General features: G+C 37.2%; 1 protein-coding gene across 6 annotated transcripts in view; it reads left to right on the top strand.

Moving 5' to 3' along the window:
• Positions 1-15,284, top strand: part of LOC140726379 (protein Jade-1-like) — a 160,620-nt gene extending 145,336 nt beyond the window's left edge. For 5 of the 6 annotated variants that reach the window (XM_073042677.1, XM_073042674.1, XM_073042678.1 and 2 more), the window contains 2 exons: positions 4,729-4,846; positions 11,240-15,284. In XM_073042677.1, the coding sequence (XP_072898778.1) occupies positions 4,729-4,846; positions 11,240-12,249 (1,128 nt within the window). In that variant the 3' untranslated portion in view covers positions 12,250-15,284. The remainder of the gene's footprint in view (positions 1-4,728; positions 4,847-11,239) is intronic. The other variant, XM_073042679.1, reaches the window with a different exon arrangement.
• The last annotated feature ends 915 nt before the right edge of the window (positions 15,285-16,199 follow it).

Here is a 16,199-nt window from a genome sequence, read left to right on the forward strand (position 1 = left end):
ATGGGCACTGGCTTGTATATGAAATTCCCCATTGTAACATTCACCGGCTGCAACAACAAAGAAATAATTGCTGATGGGCAAGAAACTGGAAGATGAAACTACCTTTGGAACAATTCCTCAGCATTAATTAAAAGGCACACCACTACTTCACTTCAGTTTTGCTTGTAATACTTGTGAAATACAGTAACTAAGCTCGAGAACTCTGAGGTAGGATTGGAGCAAATTTTCTACATCGTGGAGAAAGCTTAAATAATGAATGTTATTTTTAATACAGTAAATGCTACCAACAGCTGTTTAGCTTTGCTTCTTTCTTTATAGGATTCTTCACGTTTAGAAATGATCAGTTTTATGACATTAAGAAAGGGTGTGACCACTGTGAATATCTTGGCATTAGGTTTCCCCCAAACATTGTCTCCTTCAAGACTTAACAGCTTCTCCTTTGTTGTGTGGGGCCTTTTAGAAAGGTTAGCTTGCCTCACTTACCTATCCCATTAGCAATGACTGCTCCTCAAATTGTATTTCCTTAGTTGGCATCTCCTGAGAATCAAAGCACATGGTCTGTTAAATTTTAATTATCTTAATGCCTGGTCAAAAGCACATTCTCTAACTGTTAAATTTAGTTATCTTTATTGCCTGAGTATCATTGGGGGGTGGTGTTCAGTACAGTTTGCATCACTTGTCCTCTCTAAATTGCGTCCCTTATGCTTTCTAGTTACCACCAGAAAATTAAAGTTTTTACTTGTAAAGATGCTAGATTAATTTGGTACTGTGTGGCCAATTCATATCTATACAGTGCTGTCCAGAAATGGCAGAGAGCAGGGATTTTCAACAATTGTTAGCTGTTTGCTGATTGGAAATAAACTAAACTTGTGACAATTACATCAGTTAACTATGACAGTTTAAAGATTTATGCCCACGTTACATGTTTCTATTTCGACAGTCAAGTAAATTTGCTTAACTGAACTAAGCCCATCTGTTAATAGAACTATGCTCTCCAATTACTTTTAAGCCAGTAAATATTTATTTCCACTTATATTTTCAATATTTTCCTATTTATTTATTTGTTACCATATTATTTATTATTTCTTTAAATACACTTGCCTCTTAATCTCAGGGTTTATATGACATGCATGTACATATTTCCTTTAGTGGGATCCTAACTTGCATTTTGTGAAGTACTTTCTGATCTTGAGTAACCTGCATTACCCTCTTGGTTTATGCAATCAGTTAAAAGTATGAATGTCTTTTGATTCACGTTGGGCTGGCCTTTTCTTTTAAGTTTGTGGCTGCTGTCATCAATTTGCTGTCTTTGTCAACTTTCTCATTGGAGCTTAGTTGCAGAGTGGCTGCTGAAACAGTTATAGTTGTTTTGTGCATTTGGATTATGGGAGATCAAATCCAGTTTGCGCACAGAGCTACCAGATTTCTTGTGGTTTATTAGCATATGGGGCTGTGTATTAACTGTGCCACAGTAAAAACTTCCTACTTATCACATCACAAGACAGATCAGATCACTTTTCGTCATGCCACTTTAAATTTGGCACAAACTGTAATGCACTTTTAATTAATTATGTGCAATAAACATTACACCAAAGTGGAAGCGTCAAAATGTTTGATTAAATATCAGGCTAGGATATTCTCAAACAACCTTTTGTTGTCCTGGCTTTTGTGCTTTATTTCATTAGTTGGCACAGTATTTCCTGTTCATGTTCCAAATGAGTCCTCATACCATCATCGGTTAGAGATTTTCTTTTTTTTAAATAGTAGAAGAAGAGTTGCTGATATACTGTTTTGGTGTGTATTTCCACATAACTAGAAATAGCTGCAATGCAGTTAGAACTGTGCTATTTTTACCCTATGGCATAAATATAGAATAATGACCAATGAAGGATGAGTTACAAGGAATTAGATAGTGATCTAATCCTTGGGTTCATATTATTAGGTTTAGATTAGATTACAACCCTGACCTTGTTATCTGACATCAATTTGCTGTCAGTCATGATTTAATAAAGCCCTGAATTGCATTTAACATTTCGTATGTCCAGAATTTAGATAGAAAACTTGCAGGAAATGAACTGCGCAGTGGGTCAGAGAAGGGAAGATTGTATTTGGGGTGGGTGGGAATTAACTGCCTGTCACATGCCACTATGCAGATTTGGAGAATCATCCTGGCATTCTATATATGGCTCAGAAACTGAGTAACTGATCATTCCATCTGGGTTAATCATCTTGAAGATGTTACATTGTGAACTTGCAGTTAAACGTGTACTTTCCATTGCATGTTCAACTATCCCTCTCTGATTGTTCTAGCTGTTAGCTATCCATGATCTTGATCATGTTTTACTACTTCCTCAGTCAATTGATGGAATTGGCTATCCATTCACCAGGCTAATTAAAAGGGCATAATTGGAATAAAGTGCCTGCTGATGTGGTCATTTGTGGCTGTGTGCATGTCGATGATCAAATTTAAAGCATACTTGTTTCTTCTGGGGTATTATATGAATCTAATTTCTGTGTTGCTTTCTTAATGTTTATTTCAATTGTAGCACAGTCAATCTATTAAACAAAGGATTTCAGAATTATGTTTAGGCAGTTTAAAGAAGTTCATCTTGCAAAACAGGGATTGAAATGTAATTATTTTCCATCTATACTGGTGCTGCTAATTTACACTGATGTTTTTGTACAATGATCCAATTTCACATCCTTACAAATCAACTGTTTTCAGCATGTTGAAAGTAGCCAGTTTCTTCTGCATAATTGATTACATGGAGTTGATTCTTCATTGCCTTTAAAAGCAGCATTAGAATTGACGGCATCAGACATCAAAGTTTGGAAGTCCTCCATTCCATGACGTATGCTAAGTTTCAGTGTACCTGAAATATTCTGCAAAAAGTTCAGATTTGTGATGAGGACTGTGACTGTTGTGGGGCTGAGGCATAAAGTCCATTTGTAATAGTTGCTATTGCAGTAGGGAAGGAGTTGTAGATATTTGCTGTTGCATCCTTGCCCTATATTCTTTCTAATCTGTACCACAATCAGGTCTGTCTCTGCTACTCCCTTATGGCTTTACGTTTATTTCAAACTGTTGGCATTTAACTCTGTGCAGTGTTGAATGTACAGTATTATAACATGTATTGTAATGAAATCCAATAAAATTGGGTGCATTCTTTTATATCGTACTTACTGTGTGGTTGCCCTTATTTTCTGCTTTTACTTCTATCCTCTCTGACACTGTCTTCTGCACTGTTGCTTGTACAGCACTGTAATAGTTACTGCATCCTCTTATATGTGCACTGCTCCCCCCTCTCTCTGGTTGCTGGCAGTTAATGTTGTGTAGACTGACAGCTCCATTATAAGCAGATATATCTCGCACTCCCGTACAGAAGCAATGTTTCATTGGTGTTGTGGAAATGGCTCGTGTGTTTGGGGTGAGGGAGTTAGTGTGTACTTGACCAAGCAGTGAAGATTTTACTCTGGATGCTCAACAGTTTGTAAATGAGCTTAAGCCAAAGTCTTTATATTCATAAAATACCTTCTGTTTTTAAAACAAAACTTGGATGTAGGTCTCCCTCAGCTAACGAAGGGTGTTAGATTCCAAGAGAATTCTTTGTACAATATTAAAATTTGAATTGAAGGTAAAGTAACTCCTCACCTTTCATGGAGAGTGGGTAGGGGTGCAGAATACCAGATACTGGTCAATCTCATTTCCGTTAGGTTGCAATAAACTGGAAGCAAACTACATTTGTTTTGACAAGCTGAAATTTTTGAGTTTATTCATCCGCTGGCCATTTTGGTCAGATGGAAGTGTGCAGGTGTTCAAGAGTTATTTCTGTTTTAAAGAGCATGTTTATTTCCCAATGAAACGTTACTGGTCTTTATGGACCCGCGTTTGTAAGACAGCCTCCTTTGTTGTAGCTCAAAGTACATCTATTATCAAAGTATCTATGCAGAATAGTGAAGATGTGTCATGTGAATGTTTGTTAACTGGGGGAGACCTGTCCCATTTAAAGTAATTAACAGATGCCGGCAGGTCTCCAGTACTATTGCTGATGGTAAGTCCATAATGATGAGTGTTATACCATATGATGTGCTCATTGGACATAACACACAGTACATTCTCCTGCCAAGTCCTTTAGGCTACAAGATTTAATTGTTGTACAAAAACACAGACTATTTTAAGGAAAATTTGCTTTCAGAGGTTGAAATGTAATGGACCTTTTTTAAGGCTTTTGAAGAATTAATGTTTCTTTTCTGCCTTAGTTTATGTTGTAGTGGTAGGGAGCTTTCAGTTTTGCTCGTTTTACTTCTTGAAATGAAGTCAGCTTCCTGAGGTGGGGGGCAGAGGGCACACGTGGGGAGGGTATTTTATGTATATAAATATTTTGGTGAGTTGCAGATGAGGTGTAATTTGTAACAAAACTACCAGTGTTTCTGTTCTGTAAGGAATAATTCTGAGCAGGCCGAGAAATTAAAGCTTCTTTCTCTTTCAGGTACTGATTGACTTGCTCTTTCAGCAGTTTCTGTTTGTATTCTAGGTGGGCTAGTATTAAGTTGTAGTTTTTTTTCTTTGAAGAAGACCATGCAGGTAAGTTTCCAAACATGTAGCATTTGTTATTAGCTGATGACTTTCAGAGTTCTGATCATTTTTAAGATGTGAATTGGTTTCTTGCACTGTTGTTAAACTGCTTTGAAAAACTGGTGTTACAGCTTCTGATGTTCCCCCGTTAGGTTCGAAACCTTACTTATATGGTTACGAGAAGAGAGAAGATTAAGAGATCAATTTGCCGTGTCCAAGAGCAAATATTTCACCACCAAATGAAACTTCTTGAAGAAGAGCACATTTCTGGTAAGTCTAAGGAAATTGCTCGGTCATCCAACTACCCAGTTCTCAGACTGCTACTTCCAAATGAGGTCAAGCTTAGAACCACTCAAAAGTTTGCATATACTGTAAAGTATATGGAATTGAAATACTTGTTTTTGAAATTCTGAGCTCTCATTGTCATAATATACCAGTTTAACTTGTGCAGAAGACCCAAGCGCCTCTAATTGTATTCTACAGATGGAGGTTAAGAGAAGGCTTTGTAGGTACACACTGAGAAACACTGCTGAGAATGTCTCTGACAATTTATAAATTTGTAAAGTGCTTTAATATTTGTAGCAATGCATGCAATCATGTTCCTTTCAGAGCTCTCTCAGTCTGCTTTCAGTTCCCATTCATATAGTCATGTAACACAGGAATTATATTGCATCAATTCGGCCACTATAATCGTGTTTAATGGTGCCATTTCCATCTCCTTCCATTCCAACATAATCTGTTTTCTGAGAACCAGCTGTTTGTATCCTGATCTTTGTTTTGCTATCATGGGCTTTCACTCCATTTAACACTCCCACTTACTCATCTGTTTTACTCTTTATGTGCCTGAGGTGCTGTTTGTCTTTTGCTTTGTCCATGTTGGTTTTGCTAAAATAAGTGCTAGAAGAGTGCATTTTTACAACTGTTTGTGAGATGTTGACTTTTATGTTTCTCATGTATAGATTTAATTAAGGGAACTGATTTTTATGTTCTACTTAATAAAAAAGCGAACAATAAATATAGTTTTGTTTTGTAATTTTGTTAGGATGCAGTCTTGTATTGAATTCACTGCTGGGGTGAAAGCAGTTTGAGTTATGCCTGATTTAATCCTGTCTAATGCATGAAGTCATGTTAATGATGTACAGGTCTATTGTTGCTGTTTGTTGTGTTAGGAAATTCGATCAAGTAAACACAATACATGCATTTCCCCCATTTTAGATTTTCCTTCCCATACACAGAAAATTTTCATAATAGTCAAAGTTATAGGGACGTTAAGACTGAAGTCTGTGATCAGCTAGTGTTGCATTCAGATTCTTACTTTGAAAGCTATTTTTAGTGGGAGCTTCATTGTTTTCTTACCTGAAAGATTCTTCAGATCTGCAGATCACTTTCAGTGATCATGTGATACACTTTCTGCAAAGCAAAGGTAAATATTGCCTCATAGCACATGATGCTAACACCTCTCATTGCACTGAACTGACTGTTCAGGTTTCTGCTGTTCTGGGCAGTGCTTAATGTCAGCACTCTTTTAGCTAGTTTCTTGTCCATGCTTGCATGTGATGTTGGTTTAAAAGTTATGCAAAAAATGTTGAAACTCTAATGGTTTGGACAAAGATTGCGCAAGTGAGAATTGGAGATGAGAGTTGGAGAGGTTTGGTTCTTTTTAACTTTTCTCCTGTGTGTTTTACTAGAAGGCCAATAGGAAAAGACCTGAGAATAGACACATTAATGAGCCAGCGCAATATTCTTTGTATTGTGCTAGAGATTTTTATTTACATCTATTTCTTAGCTCCTGTGGTGTGCTTGCTTCAGGAAATTTTATGAAATTAAAGTCTGACTGAAGTCAAATGACTAAGATTTGCTACATAGTGCTTAAAAGGCAGTCAGTTATTTTAAGACTTAATTGTAGAAATAGAAAGGCGCCAACTTCATTTAATTTGTCACAAAATAATTCAGTAATTCTTGATTGGTATCTCATTCTGGGTGTATTTTAACTTAAACCTAATAGACTCTTCTTCAATCTTAGTGAAACGCCTGAGCTCTTATACATCAACGGATGCTTCTAAGGCAGTTCTTTAGGATGAAAGCTTAATTTCTGTGGATTCTGAGTTGATTGAGAGGTCAGGGTTCTGTAGACTACTGCTGATGGAACAATAGCAGGATGCATGGGCATTTTGCGAGTTGTTGATCTCCTTCCGCTCCCATTCCAAATGCTGCACCTTGATTATTGAGCCTGAGGATCCCAGGAACTGGTGAGGATGTTAAGCTTTTAAGGTGTTTTTTTGGAGAACCTTTAGATTTTTCCCGCTGTCAACCTGACTGTGGCAGCCTGTTTCAGAGGTCTGGTGCTGAGTTTGTAAATTCTGTGTCCTGCCTTACATAGCTCACTGAATGAAATGTCTTCAGTGTCGGTGGTTTTAGTGCTTCGAAGTGCCTTCTGTCTCAGGAACATACAGAAGAAAGAAATCACTGTTATCCAATAGACTGAGCTTTGTGTGGTGTTTGTGGCCTTTATCTTCCCTTTACCCCTGGAAATGATGGTGGTTCCAAGGTATAGGAGGTAGTCCATGTTTTTCATAGTCTTGTTGTGGACCTTTTATTTTTAAAGCAGATCAAAAGAGGACCTTGTTTTGCAGATGTTAAGAATGAGTCCCATTCCCTCATGTGCTTTAGGGAACATGTCAACAGTGACTTTTGAGCTCAGCCTCAGAAAGTGCACACAGATGAAGATCATTGTGTATTGCACCTCAGTGATTGAAGTTGGAGTGAACAACAGAAAACTTGCCAGCAAATTGCAGTGGTGTGACTTCGAATGATTGATACCTCATGAAGAATACATAGGAATGAACTTAACATTAAATGCATTCACGATAATAACTACAGGAGTACATCATAATTTATCTGCCCATTAAAATAAAAATGAGGAATTTTGGTAAGATCTGAGCAAGGCTATTAAAAATGCAGAATGCTTAGGCCCTCAATTTAATAGGATGTATTGGGTGAGGTCTTGCAAAGTCCAGCCTGTATCTTGTGTTAGCCCTACGGTTGTACTTTAGTGGCTGTGTGTCTTGAAACTTCCTCCCAGTGGCACAGCCATGGTTCTACCACAGAGCTGCCTGCTTTCCTGCAAGTGCTGTTGTCACTCATAGAAAGGAACTGTCACCCATCAAAGAGCAGCATGTTGGTGGGGAATGGATCAGTGTTTTCAATCCTTTCTTATCTTATGTTGGTGCTATCTACTGATACATAGAGAAAGGAAGAACAAGTCAAAAATTGGGAAGGAAAGAGATAAAGAAGAAAAAAGTACTTTCTGTGATCAGAAGATATAAAACTTTGCACTGGATTGGATTTCTTTGAAATACTTGGGGGTGGGGGAGAGAACCCTTGAACTTGGACTCTTGGTGTAGGCAATGCCATTGAAGTTGATAGAGATGAATTATGGAAATTGATTTACTCTGTTTTTGGTGTTATTTTCTATCAACTCTAGTCTTTGAGAGAAGGGACGCAGTGGTCATGATATAGATGTTAGCTGCCTCCATTCCGATCTTAAAAAGCTGCACCCAAAAGAATTGCTCTTCCTGCTTCACAATTCAAATGAGATCATTTGCTCAATAAATTGAACAGTTTTAAGCCTCTGTGAGGTTAATGTTTCCTCTTGATTCCACATGTAATGAATTGCATGAAACCACAGTTGGAGCTTGTGCTTTATTGAATGCCATATTTTGAACCAATACATTTGAAATCAGCATGTTAAATACTGTTGAAAAACCACACTGTACTTCAGTGAATGAACAGCGGGCTTCAATGTTACAGTTCTGCTCTGACAGCTGGAATTTTAGAGATGCCCAAGTCTTAGTCCATCAGGTTGTCAGCTCCATCTACATGTCTTCACTGAATACAGCTAGATCTCATTGTAAGGGATCCATCAATACAACTGCTAATAAATTGTTTTATTGCTAAACACCCAAGCATTAATTCTTTCCTTGGATTAAACATTGAATGTGCTTGTGTTTCTTGACCTGTCTGCATTTATGAATTAATCTTATCAGGAGTTCATCTCGTTGTTCAATTGTCAAGAACAACTTACCGTAAATCTAATGGTTGCTGAGGTAGATCTTTCACACTGCATATGTACTTTGAATTTGTACTCATGCTGGAGCTTGCAAAGATTTTTTGGGCTTTATATCATATGGATTTACTGAGGTAAATGCTGCACAGTCACAGCACGTGAATTACCATAGTTACCAAGAGTATGTCCCAAACTGGAAACAGCTTTTGTCCTCTGTTTATCCAAAATCAAACTGATTTACTACTCTCATTTCTGGTGATTTAAAGTAGGATGTTACAGTGACCCCCCTCATGCAGAAAGGCATCCTAGAGAAGATTAGATGATGGTGGACAGAAGGCACCAAGAACAAAGGAATCAGAGGTTTTGAAGAAAGGGTTAGAGCATGGAAGTGGATAGAAAGTTGTTCTGAACCACAGGTAGAGAAGAGGGAGCTGAGAGGTCCTGTGTTGGAAGAGTACCATGATGTAATTCAAAGCCTCATCAATAATATAATTAAGGGAGAGAATTCAGAGAAATTTGTAAAGGAAGACACAAATTTTGATACTGATGAATTAAGTGCATGAAAGCCATTGGATAATGGTGGCAAGAATCAGGTGAACTGAAACTTGCAGAAAATTAGAGAATTATTGAGACTTTACAGAAATGGAGCCGAATTTTCACAGCAAAGCATTGGGTAAGTCCATGGAAGTAGAAAAAGATGGTTCAAGAAAGAAGCTGAGCAAGAGCTAAACAAATTCCTGTATTTCTGCTCACATAGATCATGCTTGAGTTGGAGAAGGTGATGTAATGAAGCCAAAGACCACAAAGCTTTAAATGGAAAAGGTATCTTGATTTAACTCAATTAGTTTTGGCTCAGACCTACCTTGGTATTATATGGACATTTTGTAAATGTGTCAGACACGTTTGAGAAGAGCAGAATACCACAAGTATGTTTTTGCTTCTTGAAGATGATGTTGTGAAAAGATTGAAGACCAAGTGATGGGTGATCTTGATGGATTGCAAGGGGGAGAAAATGATCTAGCTGATTACTTTCTGCTGACTGAGGAATCAAGAGAATGGCTACTACCATGAGATTATAGGCCTTTATTTTTGATCCTGAACACTGTCATTATTACACTGTGGATTAGAGGATTAGTGGTTGAAGGTGGACTTTTGAGTCATCATTGCATTCTCAGGACATGGAATTTAACAAGAGAAAAAGGCTGCTTGGCCAGACTTGTCTTTGCCAGCGTTAATATCCTGCACTGTGCTTTTTCATCTTACTTGATCACCAAAGCCTTTATTCCTTTACTCCCTGCTTATCTGTCTTAATATCCCCTGTGTATCCATCTTCCCCTTAAATGCATCCTTGCCTCGATCACCTAATGCCACAATTTGTCAGTCTGAGCCAAGAAAATAGTGCTTCCTCAGGTACTGCTCAAGATGGTTGGGGAATATTACCATCTAAGTTTGACTTTGCAGGTTGTAAAAATCACGTGAATCATCTAATGCCTCCACAACCTCACAAATTATTTTACAGATGATATGCATCCTTGGAGAAAGCACGGATGCCATTTGCGTATGCAGCAGGGTCCCACAACCAACAAAGTGATAATAACCAGATCACGTCGGTTTTAGGGATACTGGTTGAGGGAGAAATACCGTCCATAGTGTCTGCTGGAACTCCTTCGCTCTACTTCCTGAAAATTGTCATGGATTCTCTTACGTCTGCCTAAGAAATGCAGGTGGCATCTTGGTTTGACATTTTGACTAGACAATTGCAGCTCTCTTGGTACTACAGGAGAATACTTCACAGTCATAGCTGCCTTTGTCAGTCTTCTCTTTGTACTTTTATCTCTGGAGTGAGACTTGAAGTCACAACCTTTGGACTTAAAGGTAAATTTGCTGCTACTGAGCCTCTGCTTACACCAAAATGTCAAGTGGCATACTTGTAACTTTCTTAAAAAATGTCATGATCAAACATTTTAACACAAATCCCTTTCTTTCAAATTGCTATGTTGTACAAAAGTGAAAAATTGAACCTTAATATTTGATGCCAATTATGATTGGGCTTCAAATTTGCCAGCTGTCCAGGAAGGCTAGTCAAGGAGAGGAGACTTGGGAATAGCCCCTTTCTGTCTCAGTCAAGTTCACCTCCTGGTGAGTAACAAGACTAGGTTTGATGTTTGCTAGAAATGTTTCATTCTCCTGCAGAAGCAGCAGTATTGACAACAGACAACAGAGAAATATGGTACAAATCTAACTTGATTTTTTAAAAACTGAAATTAAATGTTCGATGCCAGCTTCAATAATAGAACGATGTCTGCGTTAGTTTTCAGTTCTATCCCGTATTTACATTTTAAGTAACATCAGAAATTTTGTAAAATAACCAAGAAAATCAACAAAAGCATTTATGAAAAGTTAAATAGTTTCAGGGATTTTCAAGATAATAATTAGCAATTATTTTTTCATTTGTTTAGTTTCCAGCTTGCTAAACTTTTTGTTTTGTTTGTTTTCATTGAATGTTACAAGTTTTGGGCTTAATGTAATAAAAGTAAAATGATAGGCAGGCCTAATAGAATATTGCACCTTCTAAATAATCTGTGCTCTGTTTGTAGGTGTGCCTTCAGCATTCCCATCAGCAGATGCTTTATTCCTTGGTTGGCTGGCACAATCTCATCCGGTTTCCAAAACGGGCAGCTCACAATGGAAGTTGAATAGAGAACTGGAGACAAGCCGACATCCTGATAAGGTCTGGCGTGAAAAGAGCTCCCAACTGAGTGGCCGAATGCAAAGCCACTCTGACTCTGCTAAGCAGAGTTTATTGAAACAATCAAACCGATCCAGTGAATGCAAAAACACACCTAACCTTCACAGGGTCAAAGAGGACTACACCAGCTCAAGTATTCTACCGCCATACGACAAGATTCGTGGTGAGGCACGAGGTAACGCCCGTGAGAGGAATAATGGTCTGAGTGCTCCTGACCTTAGGAAGAAAACTGACATCAGTAGATGTAGTACAGGAGGAAAAGTTGAATTGAGAGAGAGAGCTTGTTCAAAACGGGATAAATCCTACATACCTGCAGAATTAACCCTACGGCAGTCCGAAAACAAGCAAGCTTTGTGCGGTCCAATGTGTAAAATTCCCTCTGTTAGTATTCGGAGGTTACCTGGGGATGGTAGTCAAACACACACCAAATTTAATGGTACCTTGAGCAAGGTAGCGTGCAATCAAACCGCTGTTCCTACTGGACGATCTGCAGTCAAAGTGCCTACAAGTCCAGTGAAAAACTGGGGTGGGTTCAAAATCCCAAAAAAAGGAGAAAGGAAACAGCATGAGGAGAGACAGGAGCCCTGCCGGCAGAACTCTGAATCCACACAATACCAGCACCTGGCATCACAGCGAACCTTGCCCAAGGAGAGAACCAAGGTGAGGTTGCTGCCAGATAGTGAAAATGATGGTTATAGTCCTGACGTTGAGATGAGTGATTCAGAAACAGAGTCAACAGACAATTGTAAGCCACAGAGGCTTAATTCAAATAATGAACAGGAGGTATGGGACAGATATTACTCGAAGAAGCATCCTGGCCTCCTGATATGGGGGTGTGGGGTGGGGGTACGGCAGTAAGTCCACTTGCCTGGTAACCATTACCAGTCCCAACAACATTTTATTCACATGCCTTGTTGTGATGTGATATTTCTTCAAGCTAACTATTGGTACCCAGGGACATTTCCTATCATGGAATGTTTGTCAGTAAAAACACTTGTCTTCACGTCATGTGCTAGTTTTGTTAATGAATCTGCCCCGTGTACAGTTATCAGATAGATCTTTTGCAAAGATTATTGAAACAGAGGCCATTAGTCCATAATATGCCAGATGAAAGCAAAGATTCAAAACCTTAAACACTTTATTAAAAGAAAATTAACTTGGAATCCCAGTGGTTGAGCATTTAGTACACCACATTTCATTTTTGATCTTTTAAGCACGCTAAAAAAAAAAGCTTTAAAAATCAGCAAGTTTTATCTAGTATTTTGAGCAAAACAAAATTGAAAAGTAAATGCAGCGAATTCTGATCCAGCAGATATAACTATCAGTTTGTTAAATTGGAAAATCCAGTAATCAATAGTATTAAATTGTCATTGCAGAGTTCTTCACTTCAAAGTGTTCAACTGATCTGAAAGTGGTCAGGCGGAAGCAGTGAGAGGTTCAGATATACAGTTCTAGCAGGAAGGAACCCCGTTTGATTCATAAATTTCTGCACTAAGTATGTGCAAGGATTTCTTGCAACTTAATGAATATGTGGAGTTGTGTTTCTGTTTTATTCCTTTCTTAAAAAAGCTTGAGTACAATTCATTTAGTTTGTGTTAATTATTAAGATTATTAGTCCTTTACATTTAAAAAGATCTTATGTCTGCACCATTGCACGTATTACCTTTATTTTAGTTTTTTAAAATGCTACTAACCCATTCCACATATTTGAATTGTATGCCACTCACATACTGTTATAAAGGATGTGCATTGCAGAATAACCCATTCCAACAATTAAGTAGGAAGGCTGAGAAGAAAACTACATAAACTTTTTAAGTTCAATATAGGATGATGGCACACTATCCATAGTGGTCCCAGCATTAAAGGTGCTCTGAATATGTGATGCATCAGTATTACCATGAGGCACTAAATCATATCCAATTCACCATTTTGATTTCTCCCTCCTTCCCTCAAAGACTAACCTGCAGTATATTGTATGAACCCACAATGGAGCAGGCACATTACTTTGGTAATCTGTATCATTATGTTCATTAAGATTTCTTTGTACACCAGTGAAGGGGTATAACAGCAGCACTAAAGAGTTTTTCAGTAAGTACGAAAATAGTCAATCACATTTGTAATCTACTTTTTAATTACAAGTTCTGTTTAAAGTCTAGTATGGTTTAACTGGGATTATGTTCGGCAAGGATGGTCTTGTTTGAACATGAAAACCACCAGAGATTTAAAAAAGGGGTTCGACGTCTCAAAGCACAGCTAAATCTACTGTTCTTATTCACAAAGAAATACTGACATAGTCAACCCAATGACCCTCAAAATACAAAATAGCTGTTTTTAGTAATTTAGGGGAAACCTATTTAAAGTTCCAACATTTCAATCTCCTAGAAATTTGTTAAAAAATATCTTGAGGTTTGAAAACTCTACATAAACTTTAATACATAGTGTTGCATGCACTGTATTGCATTCATGTGCTGTAATGCATTTGAAAATACCAATATTGAAATGTATATTTAATTTTATTAAGTGGCCTTTTCTAATCCTTACTCAGTGCAATAGCTATGTATTAAATTTTTAACAAATTGTAGAAGGGTCTTTAGCTTACATGTTTGAGTATTTATGCATCTTGGATATGCAACTTAGTTTGAAATATTTGGAGCATTTTAATCTTATTTTTAGTGTTTAACATGCAGGTACTGTCACATTGTGCTGTACAAAAGAAACAGTCATTAATTTTATGCTTAACTGTTTTACACCTGCACTAAATAATCTCTTGGGTAGAAATAGACAGGAAATTAATAGTTTGAGTACAATGGTTTGTTTAAAGACCATTACTTAGACTGACAGTTTCATGTTTAAAATTTTATTTTTCCCCCAATTGTGCTTATTTGTCAAGATTGATCTTAAATTATGATTTTTGTATTCTGTAGTTTGTAGTTTAACATTAGCTAGTTGAGCTACTGTGTAGTTGCTACTGGCATGCGTACATAATTTTAAACTGAAGTGATGTAAAGGGGTTAGTTTTTACATATCCCCTTTTTGATTGTTCCGTACAGACCTGCTGAACAAACTTTGCAGTGTGGTGTTGTACAGAAGAAACCTATCACCATGTGCCTAGCAAAGTTTAACTGGTGTCCATTTAGTTACAAAGAGCATGGAAATAAAAGCAGAAATAAAATTTATATAGAGATGACTATTTTAAATTACCTGGCTCTTTGATGTATTTATTTTTCTTGTATAATATTTATAAAACTACTTTTAAAAGATAAAGTTGTGTTCTCTGAATGTTGAATATACTTAGATGAATTGTGCCTTTTTGTGTTTGATATGTTGAGTTTAAATTAGTAGTATGAGAATGGTACATCAACCTGTAAAATATTTCTCAGACTTAAATCTCATCTGGAACCAACAGAGAGAGACACTGGGCTTCTTTGTGGGCCTTAAGAGGCCAGAGTAACAAAAATAAGGGTCTTGCACACTGTCTTTTATGTATCTGTAATTTTTCTTAAATTGAGATTTTGCTTAAAAGGTTTAATAACAATGAATCTGGATTTTTAAGGCAGTGCTGTTAGAAAATATACCATTTTAATATGTTGCGTCAGGGAAATTATTTTCATAGATACTTCAACATATCTTTCCTATGCAAAGCAACACAACAGGAGTTTGAATCTTAGTCAAGTTATTTAATCTAAATATGCTTTCTCTGCTGGATGTTAATTCCTTTTTATGGTAGCATCTTGTCTCCTAGGTTAGAACATTGTAGGTTTCCAATTCTTGTATAGGAAACTTTTTCTACAAGTATTGTGGGAGCACTGAAATAAAGCACTGTGCTTTTAAAGACATATGTACCAGTTTGCACCATGCAATAAATGTATATGTTTGTTTTCTCCCCAGTAAAGTTCAACGATAATACAAACTTTTGATGTGTGTTTTATCGTTAAAGATTATGGTAATCCCTCTTGTATTTTATAGGTAAATTACATGAAATGTGATTAATGTGTTCACTGTGTTTAAAAAAAAAACTGGCAAATGAACCAAGTTTCTGGTGTCCACTAATCCAGGAGTCTGTTTGCCACTTAACCATACATATCTTAAAATCTGTGGCAGGGATTTGAGATAAAGTGTGATGGATCAACAGTTCACTGCCTTCAGTCAGAAGAAATGTAATGGATACCTGAACCTCAAACTAAAAACATATTACTCCACCCTCTTGTTCCTCTCGCATCCTGTGTGTTACTTCACCCACTACCTCTTTTCCATCTCCTCTCATTCAGGTTAGCCTTTCAGCTGTTGATATACAGTAGCTATGTATTTAGTTTGGCAATGCCAGGGACTGTCCATAATCTCAAGTGTGCAAGTCCAGTTTTTTAAATTTGTTTTCAAGCATGTAGCACTTTGGGATCCAGTCAAAGATGTTAAAGGTCATGTAACAATGAATGGCCAAGAGTAAAAACAAAATTTTACTGTACAAAATCCACCTTTGTTTGCTAAATTGGAAAAAGAAACAGGCAGAACTGGATTTTTAAAAATCTGTTTTTAAGTCCATTTTACTGTAACTCTTAACAAGATACATATCCTATCACCTTCAATCTTGTACTCCTCTCTTCCCCCCCCCCCTTCCTACTATCCAGTCCTGATGAAAAGTTTCGGCCCAAAACATCAACTGTTTATTTATTTCCATTCATTTTTATTCATTCAGCCTAACTGGCTGAGTTCCTAAGCATTTTGTGTGTGTTGTTCTGGATTTCAAGCAGCTGCAGAATCTGTGTTTATCTTTCCCCTTGGTTGCTCAGTTTTAGGTCCTTATTTTGCAA

Source organism: Hemitrygon akajei, chromosome 4 (assembly GCF_048418815.1).
Source record: "Hemitrygon akajei chromosome 4, sHemAka1.3, whole genome shotgun sequence".
Classification (NCBI taxonomy): Eukaryota; Metazoa; Chordata; class Chondrichthyes; order Myliobatiformes; family Dasyatidae; genus Hemitrygon; species Hemitrygon akajei.